Below are 18218 nucleotides of genomic sequence, written 5' to 3'. Positions count from 1 at the left end.
TGAATATTAGCTCAACTATTATACTCTGAGATATGTGTTTTTGTGAGTATGTGTATACATATATATATATATAAAATGTATAAAATAAATAAGCTCTATGATGGTTCAAAAGGGCCTTATCTAGACAGTGATTCTGAGCTACACAGAAGTGAAAGATCACAGCCAGACTCAAAATTGCCTCTTCCCTCCCCACAAGCAGATAAATCTTATATACTTCAGCAATAGCCCCTTTTTCTCACTCTCTCATCTATGAAGTCCAGTGATCTATTTCATCTTCCTCAAAAAAAGGACTCTTAAAAGATGTTCTCTTACTTTCTCGACCCTGGGGGCATACAATTACCTCTGTTCACTCATGCTTTTCATGTTTAGATATTGGAAAGATACGTGAACATTTTGTCATTGTTACAGAATTTCCTTGGAAAGCTCAATGGCAGCCAGTGCGTACCTGACTTGGGCTCTGCTCATCATCAGCTGTAGTCAGCAAGCCAAACTGTGCTACAGAGGCAAGCTGTATCTTCATTAAGAGGATAGCTGACAAACGTGCTGCCTCTTACAGACTGGTCTGTGCTCAGTGAGATGAGAAAAATGTAGCAGACCTGGAGCCAGGACCCAGACACTGCCTTTGAAGTTAGCTGCAGCTAGTTCCTCTTGGCAGCATTCCTAAGGGAGCACATGATTGCCATGTGATGACCCCATGACTCGAAAGATAAAATATTTCACTGTTCCAAGTGAAAAAGGTCACAAGTATAGCTTAGGTTGCAATTCAGAAAGGCACCTGAGTGTCCTCTGCTTTGTGACTACTGTGGCTTAAATCAATCGGATGCATCAACAGGCACGGGATCTGTTCAAGGACTTCTCTGCACAGCTGGCTGCCCATGCAGGCTTTATATTCAATTCCTTATGCCAAGAGAGAATAAACCTAGTGGTTATCAACACCAGCTTGGCAACACTGCAATTACAACCTGTTAGCAGTCCACTGTTGTTCAGATTTGCTCTGTACAGGGTGGAAACATTAGAATCAAACGCATTTTAAAGGCAGGAGTCTGTCTGAGAGACTGATGCAAAGAAAAGCCTTGTTAGAATATCCTCCCAGCATCTATTTTATTACATTTTATTTACATTTGGTGATTTGAGACATACTTTCAGTACCTCGTTGGATGGTGGATTTTGGACTCGTTGCCTCTTAGGCACGCAAAGTCTAGTGCCTGCCCCTGGCTGAAGCTGCTGTTGTCTGGCACAGGCCCACAGCTGACGTCACACTAATGTGGCAAGAGCCTGGATGTTGTGGGAGCTTTCAGAGGGCCTGTGGACGGGCCGGTCATTTCTGACACTTCTGTCTCTAACGCTGCTCTTGGGACTGTGCTGAGCCTTGGCCATGCGGCTCTGGAAGGCCCGCACAGTTCGAATAGCGAGGATGCAGACCACAAAGCTGGCAAAGTACAAACAGGCGGCCGCTACACCGAAGAGGCCAACGGCTGCATCACCACCCTGGACCACACAGTTCATGGAGGTGTAACCACGGCGTGCATACAGCCTCTCACGCCTCTTGCAAGCTTCTGTGGCGTTCACCTGGGTGACAAAGTGTAAGTAGAGACCAACTGCAACGATGTAGCCCACGCCAGCCAGCAGGTTGAAGGTGCATTCACCACCGAGCAGCCCCATCTTGAGGCGGTGGATGGGTTTCGCCCCCACAACGAGGAAGACGAGCGTGAGTGCTGCTGCTGCTAAGCTGAAGGCTACTCCACCGTAGACGCAGGGGGCTCTCATCTGGGTGATCTGCATGTCCAGCTCCCTCACTTCCTGGAGCTCCGTGCCCTCGAAGGGGCTGTAGGCTGAATTCAGGTTAAAGGATCCAATGCCCAGGCCGCCGACAGAAGTAAAGCCTGCAACAGAGGCTTGGGCAGCACCCACGCAAATCAACACCAGGAGGTTAACAGTGATCTCCACGAACTTCAAAATGCCTGTAAGGAGCAGAAAGACGGGAAGAGATATCAGAATCATGTGCAAACTGGGGGTGATAAAAGTACATCCAAAAACGTAACCAGAGAGCACTATTACTGAGACAATCCTCCTGGCTACAGCAACAGCGGAGTGCTTCTTTGAGGGGAAGAAGGGATAAAAAAAAAAGTGTAAGCTCTCATGGGCACATTTCAGAAGTCGGGTAGATTACTTTTCTAAAAATTTGTCAGCATGTTTGATAAATGGGACTCCGTGAGGGGAAAAATCCATAAAGATTTTACTGTGCTTGTGTTACTGCCAAGCAAAGCGAATAACGATTGTATTTTGGCCTGTAACTACTTGGCATAAACAGTCTGAACAAAACGCTGAGGTGAGAGCTGACAAGAACGTACAACCCTCTGATGGCTTAACAAATGGTGCAAGTTATTTAGGGCCTTAAAAGTTTACTGCTTTAAGGGACACGTTTTTGGAGCCTAAGTGTTTGTTAATTTGAACTTCTTACGTATCACTTCATCTCTTTCAGAAATAAAATCTCTTCATAAATACTAATAAGCTGATTGCATAGAAAAAGTGGGGGAAGAGGACAAAAAGACCTTATGCATTGAGGTAAGGGAATTTGATACTTCGCGTATTCTCTTACACGCACCCAGTTTCAAAAGAAAGCTTTGCGACTTCTGAGTTGAATCTTCTCTTCTTTTCCCTGTGCTATGCTACTGATAAAAGTAACACAGGAGAAACAGCTTGTAGTAGCTGCCTGCCAGGAAGGACCAGCATGGCTTAGATGAATCTGATTATTCTGTGACAGCTCACTAGGGGTCAGACTAAGATCAGTAAACATGACTGATGTTGAAGTGTAGCAAAGCTAGAGTTGCCCATTCAGGAAATGAAAACCCACAGTGTATCACGTTTTTCCTCAAGTCCTGAAGGTAATTACTGAATTGTGAGTCTTATCCTGCTGCAGCCTGACAGCCAAGACTGTAAGATGCTTGACAGAGTTGTCCTATGCTTGTCTTTAAAGGGGGGGTGGGATCTTTGGCTTGCATACAGGCTTTCATTTTATGCTATTAACATTGATCAGCAAGGCATTTTCCTCCTGAGCCGTGGCTCCGCTGCTGTCAAGGCTGTATGGGCTTAAAAGAAAGGGCTGAAGCAGCGCACGAGGGATGATGGATTATTGGGTATTCTTGTTCTGCCCCTTCTTATTCCCAGAGAGCTGAGGCAAGAAGTACCTTCCTGCTGCTGCTTCCTTTCACTGGAAGGTGCTTGTGGTGGTTTGACAAGGGCCTTTGGCTATGCTAAGTATCAGCTTTTCCTGCACCTCCCCATGCTGAGCTTTTCAAAGGGCAATTTCCCATTGTTAAGAGTTAGCACCTGCTGCAAATCTCTCCATATTTATAACTCTGTGAAAATAACCCTTTCCAATCCTCAGTGCTGCTGTTCCAAAACTTCCTAAGTATTCGTACAAAGCCTTACCTTCACCGAGCTGCTACTGTAGGACTGGCATGATGCGTCCCTTTGCCGACGGAATGAAACATAAAACCAGTGAGGGCTGTTGTATTTTTAATTGCAGAGGTAGGTGCTTTATGGCATGTGTGAAAAATGTCCTAAAGCAGGCCATTCAGGTTGGGTGGGTTTTATATGTAGCTGTACAGTTTTCACACATGCCTGTCGTAGAACTGATTGGAGTGACTAAGTAATGAGAAGTTCATTAGCAGCTACTCCAGCAGTTATCTGCAATATGTGGATTGACAATAAAAAGTACAATAACAAGAACTCCTGTGGTAAAGAAAAATCCTAAAATGATGAATACTACACTGAACAAAGCTGTGAATTAAAGGTCTGCGATGGCAGCCAGCAGTTTTTTCAGTGGACTACTAATGGAAATTCCCAAGGCCTTATGCAATCTTCAATTGGAAATATCAAGCCCTACAATATGTTAAAATCTTGACCTAGGCACCCTAAAAGATTTGTACAACTCTGAACTGTTACCTGTTATAGTTAAAAGCTGATGCTCAATCTACTACCCTACCATAAACAGGATAAAACAGACTTGAGAAATAAGGAATAAAAGGACAGTGACATTTTTCATATTAAGTCCATTAACATATACCAACTAGTATATTCTAGCAGTAATCTATTTAAAGCATTGCACTGCAGCCAAAAAGGCCAGGACAAATCCACACTTCTGAGTCTACGCTGCCATTCCTACCTTTGTAGGCTGGTTAGCTAATTCATCTTAGTTACAGATGCAGAAACCAGACTGTCAAAAAGTCTTCTAAAGTGGCAACTGCTTTTCTCTGTAACTACTCCCTAATCCCGTGCAACAATGAATGTGTTGCAAGACTTGAATCTTAAACAGCAGGAGGCCTGAAAACCATAGCTTCATAGAATTGTAAAACTTTACGGGCTTGGATATTTTTTTCCTTTCTCAAGGTCAAAATATTGGGATCAATCTAGAATTATACTCATTTGTATTATCACAGAATCATTACGGTTGGAAAGATCTCTCAGATCATCCAGTCCAATCACCAACCCACCCCCACCATGCCCATTCTTCATGTCCCTCAGTGCCACATCCACGTTTCTTGAACACCTCCAAGGATAGTGACTCCACCACCTCCCTGGGCAGCCTGTGCCACTGCCTCACTGCTCTTTTGGAGAAGAAATTTTTCCTAATATCCAACCTGAACCTCCTCCGGTGCAACTTGAGGCCTTTACTTCTCATCCTAAAATTAGCATAGTGAATAGCTGATTTTGGGAACGAGCCCCCTCCATACTGAGCAACTCATGAGACTCAAGTCTGGGTTCCTGGACTGCCACTTTCCTTCCCATGCTTCTTTTCCACTCTGCTTTTCAGCACTAAAGGTGAGAAGAACTGATGCAATCTAGAAGGCTGTAGGTGTTGCCAGGAGCTTTCCAGAGGATTGCTTCACTCATTCCATAAAATCCAAATCTGCAGTGGATGATAATTTCAATTTAATTGTTAGCTTTGTTTGAATCCAATCTTTACTGCCATGAGTAGGATACCTGCTGTATCAAATAGGCTTTCTTCCATCAAATGCAGTCTTCCAATTCATATTATCTATTATTCACTGTTGTCCTTTCTCTTCTGTATTGGGTGCACGCTTGGCTATTGCCACGGCATTAATGCACTGATCAGTGGCTTTGTCTTATGCCAAATGGTGAGCTTACACACAGCAAAACAAGCAGGCAGGCTGTATGCATATAGATCCACAGGCAGCTGACCTTACTCTAACAGCTCCTACCCTTGGCTGGGCAGTCATCGTGTTCTTCCCCTACCCAGCAATAATCTGGCCAAGCATTAGGTCCTTCCAAGAGCTGTTTTAATAAATTAAAAGAGCAGGAAACAATTCAGCTCCTTTCTTGTGTGCTGCTGTTTTTTCCTGCAACTTTAGCAACCTGAAGTGACTCATAGAGGGTCTGATGAGCAATTGTGCTGGCACAAGTTTAGCAGGGGAAATAATACAGCCAAAGGAGAATGAGAAATTCTCCATTTCAGGTGTGGTGAGATGTTAAATCAGCGTGCTTTGTCTCATAAACCTACACTGCATCTGACTGTGTGGTAACCAGTAACTCAGAGCTGTTTGAATCTTGTATGTGGTAAGCTATGAAGAGGCTTTTCCCCCTGTAGCAGAACAACCCCAACATTCAGGATCAGTGTGGGTATGTATATGTGTCCATAAAGTAATAAGGTCAATTCACATTTGTCCCTGTGTTTCTGTAGCTGACAAAATCTCATCTGCAGGACAGTCAGTCCTGGCTGTTTCTGTTGAACTCCCCCTAACCCCACGAGGGTCTGACTAAATAGATGCAGCCTTCAAAGTGTCTCCCTCCACTGCAACTTGGCACAGTAGTCACTTTTTTTCCCTCTGCTGACTGCACACAGACTCTTTCTCCTGACTGACTCTTTTGGTATCACTCCTTCCTCTCCATTTAACATCCCTGTGTATTTTTCAGGTATTTTACATCTGTTTTCTCCACGTGCCTTTTGGCTTGCTCTCTCCCTCTGCTTCCGTTGCAGGCCAGGTGCCACCAGGAACAGCCGTACCCAACCGGCAGCCTCAGAGGTGTGTCTGGCTGTCCCTCTTGGACACCTCAATCCCAGTGCCAGGGGCGTAGGCCAGGACAGGCTCGCACAGGGCAAGCAGATAGTATGAGGAAACTGTGTCAACCCACACAGGTAAGTGGTGCCTGAGCCACATCCCATTAGGGGTCGCTCAAGGAAAAGAGAAGAGAGGAACTAAAAGCTACAGCACACGCAGTGAAATTAATTCACCCAGCCTTTCTCACTGAAAGTTGTTGTTTTGTCTTCCAGTTTGGGTAGCTTTCTGCTTTTCAGAGGTAGTGGTGTTTTTTGTTTTGTTTTGGTTTGATTTTTTCCAAAGGAGCAGACAACTATTTTGACCAAATATAGTGACTTACAAAAGCTGCAGTCAGTCCTGAAAAGGATCTCATATGCTGAACTTCTCTTGACAGCGCAGGTTTTGCATTCCACAGAGGGTAAGTACACAGCTTGGTGCACAGCTTTGGTCACCTCTGGGCTAAACTGCCAGGAGGAATGCGATGGGTGGGAGAGGGAGAAAACATCAGAGGAAGAGAGATATTCCTATTTTGGAAGGAAGGGGACAAAAATGTGACAGAAACAGTGAGGAAGGAAAACTGGAGGAGAACGAAGAGGAAATGAAATGGAGAAAACAGTCACAACAGATTAAAATATTAAATCTGCGAGGCAAAGTATTCAACTATCTTGCTAATGGTATTACATCCCTTATATATACATCAGTACAAAGATCTTACTCTTACTGAAACCAGTAATGAGAACGAAACCAACTTCACTGATGTAAGCTCAGGCAATACAGAGCTTTCTCATAAACAAACGTTCCCCATGCCACCACTATCTGTGTAGGTCTCTGTGTTCTTCAGTCACTGGTGGGATTTAGCTTTCACTGAGTTATGCTGAAATCTCCCTGATGTTCAAAGAAGGAATAAAAACAACAACTCTAAGGCAAGAGTTAGGCAATGTGAGACCAACAGTTGTTCACTGAATCTTGGCTTTCCAAAGGACCCAAGGGAACCGTGTACTCAGAGCCAACTGAATTTTAATGGCACATAAGCGCCCAATACGTGTAGACTCATTTGTTTGAGATATCATCTTACTGGAAATGGAGGGAGAAATAGTTATAAACTGGGAAAATTAAATTATTCATGCGCTCCAGAAAAAAAAAAAGAAGGATTATCTTCTAATATGATGTCCCTCTTTACTGAAGACAGTTTCTCCACTAGGAAATCTCAAAGGATGAGCAGCCTTGTTTTCAATGATTCACAGAAGCCCTACAAGCATAATTGGAATGCTCAAATCCAAACGTATGGTCTTGTTTTTTCTGTGTGAAATATTCCCTTGAACAACTATTGTCCTACCTGCTCTATCTAGCTGTCACAGAAAAGCGTTGGCTTGATTTGCAAAGCTACTCCACCAGTATCAATTCCCACACAGGTTCCCACCACTGAATGAAACTGATTTACCTGCCTTTGAGACAGTTTCAGTGGTTTTTTTTTCCCTGCCTAGAAACAACTGTTTTTTTTCCCCGTGGTAGTTCCTTAAAACATCACCTCTAAGCATGCTCTTAATTTTTCTCCTGTTAGCCTAGCATGAACCACCTTCCACAACCTTATAAAAGGTGGAAAGTAGAAGGTCTTGAATGAAACTGTAGCACTTGGTAATACTGACTTAAATGCAACGTCTGTGAAAGGCTTTAGACATATCTGTAGTGCTGGTAGGTCTCAGCACAGTCACCTCGCGTTCTGCCTTTTGGGAAACAGCACTTTTTCTTCCTACTGTAGCCATGCTTCCGTCAAGTAGTAAAACAAATATCTTGTAACTGAAACAAACTTGGGCGGTCCAGAAAACAATGAAACACTCATTTCTTATGCCAACTTTCTGTAGGCACTCCTTTCATTCAAACTGAAGCATGGCCACCTTTAGAAAGTACAGAGATTGGGGTGTTATTGCTCCTTAAGCAACCACAGACTGGCTGAAGGTAGATTTGGTTGGAGGCACCTGTGAACTGGAGCTCCTTACTCACTTTACAAGTTGTGGGTTGTCATACCTGGTAAGCAGCATTCCGCACTGGGTGGATTTTTCTCCTTTAAGGGAGCCATGATCAGTTGCTCAAGAAATACAGCTACATCTAATATAGCATCGCTTCGCTGTATCATCAATTAGCTTTGAGAGCCACTTGGTGAAAAGAAGATTTTTTCTTGCTTCTAAGAATTTGGGTAAGGTGAAAGGAAGACAAACCCAGTGGTCTTGCAAGAAGGACGGTACCACTCTTGTTTTACAGTGGGAGAGTGCAGACTTAACAAAGACTTCCCAGCAGGTAACCATGGACCAAAGTCTGACACATATTAAAAGTTAACATGACTTTGCAAGGATCTTTCCTTGCTACCTTAGGTGAAAATTCTCAGTTTTAGTTCTCCTCTCTCTAAAAACAATATTATAAACAAGCAAAAAAAAAAAAAAAAGAAGAAAAAAAAAAGGTGGAAGAAAACAATTGATATAATTATGTGGACAGAGTCAAGTCCTATATCTTGACAGGGCAACTATTTGCTGAAGGTAGAAACTGGTATCTGTAACCACTGTAGCTCCCCTTCATGTTTTCACAGAGCTAAACGGCTATTTGTACTTCACAGCAAACAAGACTTAATTCCAAATGAAACAGTCCTTGGAACAGGAAAGTTACCTGCAGCTCTGCTATGCACTCTATCTATCCTGTAAATGTGCCATTTTCGTTAAGCATTTTGAATCATCTGGATTATCTTCACTTGTATAGCTCTATCCAATTCCCACTACAAATGTCTTCTTTCTTTCCAATTCCAGGGTTAAAAAATGTGATGGCAAATTTAGTGTGTTAGTCACCCTGTATTTAAATATACATTGCAAGAGATAGGAGGGAATGCTGCCTAACTACAAATAAGACTACAGGGGAACTTAGTGCTCTATCCTAATAGCAAAAATATGTTGAAATAAATTAACTGTTACGGGAACAGCATATGACAGCTTTGAGCACAATTTAAAAGAGCTAAGAATGCAGATGCAAAATGTGAAGATAAAGACTAATCCCACTAGGTGCCTCCACAGAAACATATGTATCCTATTGACCACGCTGTTGAAAAGATCTATCTTGTACTGCTGCATATACTTCTCTAACACTTATTTTAATCCATAAAGTTATCTGCACTGTGTACATGTAATGACCCTTCAATGTTTTTCAACATACGTAACTGGAGTTACGGAAAGTCTTTTACTTCAATCCAATGCCTCCTGCAAAACACTGCTTCCCTTCCATCGGAGCTCCACAGCGTCAGATGTTATGCAGTGTTCTGCAAAGTATTTTTCCCTCCTGCTCTCAGGTCAGACCCTCAAAGAAGAACAGTATCAGGACACAACACTGCAACGTAACGGTATCAGTAGAACTGTTATGAACAATGGAATAACTCAAAGCGGGTGTCTACCAGTGAGATCCCTCTGCTCAGGGTGACTTTTCACCTCTGAACTTTTTCCAGTCTGAGAATATTTGCCAGCATCCTTAGCTACAGGAAAAACATGGACTGCTTTGTGAAAACAAAAGCTTATAGAAGTTTACATTTGAATTAATGCTGGCTTGTTAACGTACAAGTATATCTTGGAGAAAGTCATTGTTACTCCCTAATTCTATTTCCTCCTCCTAATAAATTTGGTTTGATATTTCCTCCTGGCTATGTTTGAAGTCAGAGGCTTTTATTGTTGTTACAAACGATAACGCTGTCTTATTGAGAGAGGAAATCAGTCTGAAGGATTTAATAACTGCAGCTGTTGTAATGCAGGCTAAAGACACGATTGTTTGGAAGCACCTACAATATGCTTAAGAAATTGGACATTATTCACAGCCCCTCTTTAAGCTTTATTCATGGCAGCAAAGATCAGAGAGTCGGTTGTACTTTTACTACTCAGTTATAGATCCCAATTCTTTTTTCTAATCTTTTAAAGTGCTATCTCCCTTACGTGCCAATTGGGCTGAAGAATTAAAGAAAATAAAATGTTAGCACTGAAGTTCTGATTAGCACAGTACCATTCTGTACAGGGCAAAAGTACAAGCATTTTCTGAGTCTGCTAGTGACTGAGGATGGGAGAAATTTGGTTTACCTTCACCATTTCAGCAAAACTAGAAGCAGCATTACCCTACAGTTGCATCACGCCACCTCATTCACATCAATATACGTAATATAATTAAAAGTTTTTGAGGAAAAGTGACTAAATATCCATGATCAATATCAGATCAGCAATTCCCTCCTGAGTTTGGTGCAGATTTTCTCTTCCCCAGTGTGAAGGAAAGAGCACGGCAGCCAGACTTGAACACGTCTCGTGTTCCCTCTGGTAACCAAAAGCAATGGATTTGACAAAGCAAACATTATCACTAATTTAATTTTCCTAAGCAGAAGGCAGAACTATAGAAATGTAATCTGCACCAACGGTGAAAAACAAGTTGGATGTGTTTTTTGAAAGAATTTCAGCCCTAAGTATTCCAAGGCCAAAAACTCTGTGTTGTTTTAAATAGCATATGCTATTGTGCTTCAGCTGTAAGAAATGGTTAATCCAAGCGCTAGTTTCTTAGCTAATGAATGGTTTGTCTTTAATCAAGAGTAGTTTATTTCCAGATCTCATATAATTATATAGCATATCTACACAGCTTGACACCATTCTAGAAGCTGTTGTGTAATACGGACGCAGAAGGTGGCCAACGTCTTTGTTTTTATTGTCTTTTGAATCCGTGATCTGCAGATCCCCGAGTGCGATTTTCCTATTAAATATAAACCTAGAAACTATACATAAAGCTAGTGGAGCAAGGGAGAGTCAGAAGTTTCATAGAGGGAAGTGGTCCAAAAGAATCAGGAGATACAAGAAGAAAGGCAATCCAAGTGGTAGTGTACCTGATTTTCCAAAATGCTCACGGTAAAGCCTCCAGCAAAAAGCTCTTAAAGGACACAAGCTCCCATGAGATAAAAGGAAAGATCATCTCACAGATTTGTAGTGGTTAAAAGAAAATGAAAAGGAAATGCCTGGTTTTCAAACAGATGGAGTTAAGAGAGAAATCTTTGTTCTGTGCTGCCTGTCACGAGTTACACCTCTCTATTAGCAGTGGAATGCGAGTGCATCCCTAGAATTAACCAGGTGGAGACTGTGCAAAGGTATGAAACACAACTGAAGTGCACACTGTTATTCAGTTCAGAAAATTCCACCAATCTGAAGTGAACATTCCAGAGGACAGCTTGCTCGTTACAGGTCCAAATTGCTGCATTCCTGCCAAACTTGCACTTCAGGATATAATTTGGGAGGATGCATAATCTTCATACAATCTGGTACTGCTACCCAGGTGATCCTACCTACACAGCTTTGAATGGGTAATTGCTCACAGAATTTTTAAACAGTTTTTTTTTTTCTTCTATTTTTAAGATGAAAGGATTAAAATGGAGCAGAATGGTTTGAAGTTTCTTTAGATGCTATCAAATACTCCCGGTGGCAAAAGATGTTAGAAGCAGCTGGCAGTTGTTTCTTCCACTACATTCAGGTTGGCTTTATTTTCTTAATGCAGTTGTAGAGGGGGGAAAAAAAAGTGTGGGAGGGGATCAGTGAGGGAAGGGGGCAATAACAAAAGACAGAAGAACGGTTTCTTTTTTTTCCCAGCTCCAGCTTGCAGCTGAGGTGCTGGAAGGATCACTGGTTTCATACCAGCCTGTTTGTGAAACCTCAATTTTAGTTTTTTGGGATAGTGCAGTGAGGAGCACAGCGTCTGGCTGAAGTAAATGCTGCGTAGAGCTCTGGTTGTCTAGAATCCCTCTACAGTTTGACAAACTGGTCAGCTTGTACAAAAAGCATCTGTACAGTTGCTGGGCAAAAGGAAAAGTAAGGTACGTAGTGAAAGGAGAATGATGCACACCCAGGGGCTCACATTTCAGATGTTGCTTTGGAAAGGACCATGGTAGATCACTTGATTTCCCGTCCTTGTTTGATACTACTTTATTTTGAAATGACTGCAATTGGGAAAGGGGGGGTTCACCAGGCTGCTGATAAAGCATTGGCAAAAGAAAGAGAGAGTTAAAAAGCATTTCCAGGAAGTTTCGATGCTGTAAGAAGTTGTAGCTCACATGCACTGACTTCCTTTCAAAAAGTTCGTGTTAGTTTTTCATTTAGAACATTTGCTATCTGATGGCAGGGAACAGAGAATTCTGCAAAACAATTCTAAGAAACTGCACCAAATCTTCTGTACTTTCAGAAGTTCAGTGAGTAGTCGAATTCTCATGATTTTACCAACCTCCAATTTCTTTTCACTTCTTCGAAATTAAACTGCTAATAAGGGGGTCTGTTTTCTATGGGATCTCTTTTTTCCCTCCTCCACCGTAAGCTCAGCCATTAAACTTTCAGAAAATACTGAGCAATACCTGGGGGAGGGGTGGGAGTGAAATCATCATTGTCAACTGATGCATCCAAATCTGGGACATTTTGAAAATGCTAATGATGCCTTATGCACTGAAATAATGAGAAGCAAATGGGATTAAAACAAAAAAAACACAAGCCACACTAAGCTCTTCATAAGCCTTATCAGCTTCTGACCGAAGACTGTGCACCTCAGCTTTCCACTTAGACTGTAGTGAGCCTTTCCAAAAAACAAAAGGGGAAAACTTTAAAGGAGAAATGTATATTTAACCTAATTTTTTTTTTCAGTTTACAGGTCTGAATTTGCTAAGTGTTAAGGCCGATTTCCCCCTGAATCAACGTTTATTTCTTCTCCCTGTTGTACCCATTTTCTAGCTATAAAAAAAACAACAGTTATTTCTGAAGAGCAGTTCTACTGGACTACATGTCCTTAAAATAGTTCTGCCTCACGTGCTGTTACTTTATAAAGATGCATCAGTGATGGCTGGATTAAACACAGAGTTGATAGAGAGTGAGAGAAGAGCGTGCTGGGATAACCCAGCATCAAAGCTTCAACAGCAGTATTTAGATTGCCTACAAATGCAAATACATTTTACTCTCAAATCCCACAGCTTACCTCTTGCTGCACAACACATCGCCTATGCTGACGCTGTGGTTGCGTACTCTGGACACACATCTTCAAGTATCTATGATACTCTGTACATTTTGCTTTTTAGATTCTTCCAATTACTAACTTACAATTACTAACCTGCAGCCATGTCATTCATTAATTTCATTTTCATATTTTATGTATGCCCCCGGATTTGCTTTGTTGTGCTTCTGATCATAGACAGAGAAACCAAGAAGAGCTTTGGGAGGGGGAGGAGTGGGTGGCAGGCAGTAAGAATCACACGTACCTCTTGTTGTGCATACCTTTGAACACTTCATGGACAAGGTTTCCTTGGTGGGGTAATACTGTGGTGGTGGCTCAAAGTACTCCTGTGATGCTGCTGAAGCTTTAGAGTATGGCTCTGAGCAAACAATGGAAGCCCTTGAGTGCTGGCCACCACGGGTATCTTTTGCTGACCTGCAGTGGAGTAAATGGGTAATATACGGTAACTAGATCATGCTGCAATGACAAACAGGCTTCCTCAAGCCTAATGAATCTCTAAGGTTGATGAGATTTACATTATTCTGTGTGAAAACTGCAATTGGCGCTTAAAAAATGAGTTAATACTCAGCTTAGAAGAAATGGTAAATTGTTTTGTAAATGCTTGGTCTAATCTAAGCGTTCTCCTTCAAATGAACTTTGAACTTGACTTTTCAAGGTACAGCTGGATGGTGCTGAATTATTAAGAGGTACTTTAAGTCTCATTCCATATTTTCCTTTTTAAGTCTTCCTATTTGATTACTATCTTGAATTTCTTATCCGTAAATCAGCACTTTCAACTGTAGTTTTGTTTCCTAGCATCGCTGCACTGTGGTTTATCTTCGTCCAATTCCAGATTTAACTTAAAAATATTATCTTATGCATTCACACTAAATCATGTTCATTGTAGTTTTTTACATTTTAATTAAGACCTTCAATAACAAGACCAATGCTAACAACTCCATGTGTAGTTGCCAACAGCTCTTTTTGGCTGAACCATTCCTGATTTTTCTGACCTTTGTCCTGGGTCTTGTGCAACCACCAAGGCATCCTGCGCAGCTGTGTCACATAAATTAAATAAGCCGTGTGATTTATAAGACTTCCAGTTAACTTGAAAGCAATCCCTTTGGTACTTCTGATGCAGCTGCTTCTCTCTATTGTATCTTGCTACTTGCCAGAAAACAAAACGAGCACAACAAAATAAAAAAAACCCTCCCCTCATGTTCAGTATCTGAGTACAATTAGGAAAAAAAAAAAAAAAAGAACAAAAAACCAACAACTTTCTTCTAGATGTTTTTTTTCCCCCTCAAAATGGGCCTCTTCTGGCTGCCTTTGCTCCTGTTTTCCTTCAGGACTTTCCAGCTCAGGGTGATGCAACTCCTTCTCTTCAGCAACGAGGGAAGCATACTATAGAAGTTTCAGACAGAAATGCATTGTGAAAGACATACTTTGGCTAGATAGTTTTGGCTCACAAGGGATGAGAGCATTAGGCACCCAAATTACAGTTCCTACAACACTCTTCCCACCTCTTCAATTATGGGATCTGGAGATCTTTTGGTCAATAAATCTAAGACTTCACCAAAATACTGTAATTTCCTTACAAAATCAGTTATTCTTTTCAAGATTGGCAAGCAGGGGAAATATTGTTAAGCCAAACTCCATAAAAAAAAAAAAAAGATGAAAAATCTTTTTGATTAGTTGCAGTGAAGGCTGGCTCTTGTCAGTTTCTTGGTTGACTCCAAGAACCATCTCCATGGCTGTTACAGATCTGTAGCTGCAGTTTCCCTTTCTCTAATCCTCAGTGTATATAGGGATGGTCTGTTAGCCCTTATAGTCCTTCCACCATTTGCCAGTGTGTCATGTCATTTGTAAGTAACAGCAAAAGCAAGAAGTCCAGAGAAGAGCCTTACTAAGAAGAGGTGGTTCGATTTACAGCTATCCTTGAACATGTTACAAGATAATTTAACTATATCCACTCCAGATCTATGCTCTCACTAAGAGCAATCATTCAGCCTCTAAAGATGATTCTGAGGCTGATTTCTATTCCCATTTCTCACACATTTTTTTTTCCCCATGAATTAAAATAGACAGAGACAAAAAAAAAAAATACATTAAGTAGTTTTTGTAATAGGATTATCATCCACATCTTTTATTCTCAGCTGAAAGTACTCTTTCTAGTCTATACAAGCACGCTCCACTACGGCTTTTATTCTCATCCCATTTTTTCTTGCTTAAATGTGTATTATCAGGGTGGATATCAGTATTTCAGCTTTTAAAGAACCTTTATTATACCTATCTCCTCCCTGCTCTTTGACTCTATTATTACCGTACAACCATGCCCCCAAAGGCTAAGCAGGTGTGAAGAACATCTTACTGTCCGAACTCATTTGCTAATGTTTACAACTGCAGATCTCCTACAAAGCAGCTAGCAGCATGCCCTCAAATAAAAACAGTCTAAGATCAGTTCTAACATGCTGTAGGCTATCCAGGCTGAAAGGAGGAGTATAACATCACGAGAATTGATTTGTCACTCCATCTCTTCCGTTTGCTTATTTACTTATTGCAGTGATATAGCAGATGACTGACCTGCTATGATGTGCCACAAACAACCTGAGGCACTTAAATAAGTACATTTATTGACTGCAACTATTTAAACTGATTTTGTTTTGGATTATCATTAACTTGTTCAAAGCTGAACTAGACCAACCTGCACATTCAGTAAGCCCCTTTGCTGGTACATATGATAATACAATGTGTATTGGCAAGCCTTGACTGTCACCTGCTGACCAATCAATCCTGTAAGCAGCTGTACAAAGAGCCATAGCCATACTTTAACTACTTGTGATCTGGCTTTATCCAGACAATCCCATGAAATTCACAGGTCTGCCTGTGTCACACAGCCTCTTTCTGTTTCCTCTTAGCCTGCAGCTACCCTGGAGTTCAATAGAAAGATTTAAAAATGTTTAAAATTTCAAAGTGTAAAACAGTTTCCTGATTCTTAATATGGAATTCTCATGCTTCGTGTTTTCAAGTAAATGCTTTCTTTACTACTGTAACATGAATGTATTTAAATGCAAACAAGCAAAAGAACAAACATGGCAGACTTGTTGTGATAGGCTCCTTTAAGGTGATAAGACATACCTTCCATTGTATGGGCTTGGTTTTCTTGTTTTTCTGTCTTCCTCGTAGCCATCAGATCCATGATTCTCATGGTACCTGCCTTGCTTATCTTGGTATCGCCTCCCAGCATGAGCCATCTTGTCTCTTACATGTACTCTTTCTTTCAGAAATAACTTCCTGCACCAGAGGAATAAAACCGATTCATTTTACAGCTCTACTCAAAGTTATTCATTGACCAGTGCCCACAGCATGCATCCATTTCATGCTGACTCCAGACTCAGTAAAGGCTTCCTTAAGAAGAGTAGGAAGTAAACTTCTTTAAACTACAAGTAACTTCAGTAGAGTATTTTTCTCTACCTTTTCCTACTGATCAAGCAGGATATTTTTCTATATTCCACACTTTTTATGCTGCATTTATTTATGAGATCTGCTCTTACTCTCCCACTTCTGCTGCCAGGACAAGGTATGTTGGCCACACAGAGGTAGAATCATAGAATCACAGAATCGTCTGAGCTGGAAGGGACCCTTAAAGGCCATCTAGTCCAACTCCCCTGCAATGGACACCTACGGCTAGATCAGGTTGCTCAGAGCCCTGTCCAGCCTGACCCGAATGTCTCCAAGGATGGAGGAGGGGAAGAGGGGGGCATCCTTTAACTCTCTGGGCAACCTGTTCCAATCCTTCACTAACCTAATTGTAAAAATCTTCCTTATATCCAATCTAAACATCCCCTCATTCAGTTTGAAGCCATTTCCCCTTGTCCTACTACAAAAAACCCTACTGAAGGCTGTCTATTTCAGCCCAAAGCTGTGAGAGGTCACTCCACACATTACAAGCACCTCTGCACCCCTCAGCCCCAGCTGCAAGCCCCAGCAGCACCCACAGTCGATGCGGTTTTGACTGATCAAGCTCAGACCCCACTTAATGACTTCCCTTCAGTCTCCTCTGGGTGCCATTAAGGAAAGAAGTCGATTTTTCTTTCCTGATAACTAACAAAGAGACTCTCCTCGGGGAAAGCTCGGCTCCTCTGTTTGGAGCAGACGGCTCTTAGAAAGGCTGCTAAGACCCCAAACCGCAGTGAGACAAGACTCTGCCCGTGCCGGCAGCTCTCCCCGCGGCCCCCCCCGCCCCGCCGCCCCTCACCTGAGGGCAGCGCGGAGCTCCGGCTCTCGGCCAGGCCAGATCCGCCCTCTACCTCCGCCGCTCCTCCCGCCGCGGGGAGGCGGCCCCCTGGCGCGGGGCAGCACCTGCGCCATACCCGCCCGGAGCTGCCCGGCTTCAGCCTGTGGCCCTGCTGCCACCTCGCTCGGCCCAGGCACGGGGGAGAGTGAAACCTCGGGGCCGTGGAGCGGCCCTGGCGTGGTTTACTTTAATAAACGGAGGCCTCGGTTCTCCTTCTGGAAAGCGGGGGCCCTGAGAGGGTATTGAGCTGGAAGGTCAATAAAGTGAGAATTCAGGCCCCCAGGCAGCTACCTTTTAAAATTACTTCTGTATTTAAAATTACTTCTGTATTCAAAATTACTTCTGTTCCTTTTAAAGCCAGCTTCCTCGCCATGCAGTGCTTGGGGCTGGATGGGTGGCCACACGCTGTTCAAAGGCTGTGGCACTAGTTGGTGACTTGAAAAAAGAGGTGGCCGCTTCATTCCCTCAGGTGTGAAGCTGCTTTGTAGATAATTGACTCCGCAAACACACAGTGTACAGTCTGTTTTTGTGGTGCTCTGCTGAAAGGCCTTTCTCTGCTGTAGCAACATGTGGCTGTTCTGGGGCAGTGTGTCTGCACTGCCAGCCTCTGATGCTTCCCCACAGGAACGCTGTGCTGCTCCTCAGGATGCCCACTGTCCGCAGGCTTTGGAAAACCAACAAATACAAAGCCTTTTTGGAAGGGGATATCTCCATTTGTGTAGAGAGCTGTGGGCAGACCCGTGAACTGGCGCTGCTGTGTACTGGCTGCTTGTTGTGCAGTCCCACAGGGAGAGCACTTGGTGCTGGAACAGTAGGATGGCGGGGCTCATGTGGCACAG

At 42.5% G+C, this 18218-nt stretch overlaps 1 protein-coding gene across 2 annotated transcripts; it reads right to left on the bottom strand.

Annotated features, from left to right (window-relative positions):
• Nucleotides 1–1076: 1076 nt before the first annotated feature.
• On the bottom strand, nt 1077–17505 carry LOC420903 (MARVEL domain containing 3). Of its 2 annotated transcripts, none has more exons than XM_418989.6 (4): nt 17341–17505; nt 16221–16376; nt 13348–13517; nt 1077–1961 (listed from the first exon to the last, which is right to left on the bottom strand). In XM_418989.6, the coding sequence occupies exons 1-4, from the start codon at nt 17451–17453 to the stop codon at nt 1255–1257; spliced, it is 1146 nt and encodes a 381-aa protein (XP_418989.2). In that variant the 5' UTR covers nt 17454–17505; the 3' UTR covers nt 1077–1254. The 2 variants fall into 2 exon arrangements, with proteins under 2 accessions (XP_418989.2, XP_040552524.1); XM_040696590.2 differs by having other exon boundaries at nt 17131–17389.
• Nucleotides 17506–18218: the final 713 nt, after the last annotated feature.

The sequence above is a fragment of the Gallus gallus genome, chromosome 2 (genome assembly GCF_016699485.2).
Source record: "Gallus gallus isolate bGalGal1 chromosome 2, bGalGal1.mat.broiler.GRCg7b, whole genome shotgun sequence".
Lineage (NCBI taxonomy): Eukaryota > Metazoa > Chordata > Aves > Galliformes > Phasianidae > Gallus > Gallus gallus.
This window is presented reverse-complemented; position numbering and strand designations above follow the sequence as displayed.

What these genes read in the sequence shown, in the direction of transcription:
- LOC420903 (XM_418989.6), bottom strand. Translation starts at nt 17,453, where the DNA reads ATGGCGCAGGTGCTGCCCCGCGCCAGGGGGCCGCCTCCCCGCGGCGGG. An exon ending in GAGCTCCGCGCTGCCCTCAG is followed by an intron (nt 16,377 to 17,340) that starts GTGAGGGGCGGC and finishes CCTCTGGTGCAG; the next exon opens with GAAGTTATTTCTGAAAGAAA. An exon ending in AAAGGTATGCACAACAAGAG is followed by an intron (nt 1,962 to 13,347) that starts GTACGTGTGATT and finishes TGCTCCTTACAG; the next exon opens with GCATTTTGAAGTTCGTGGAG.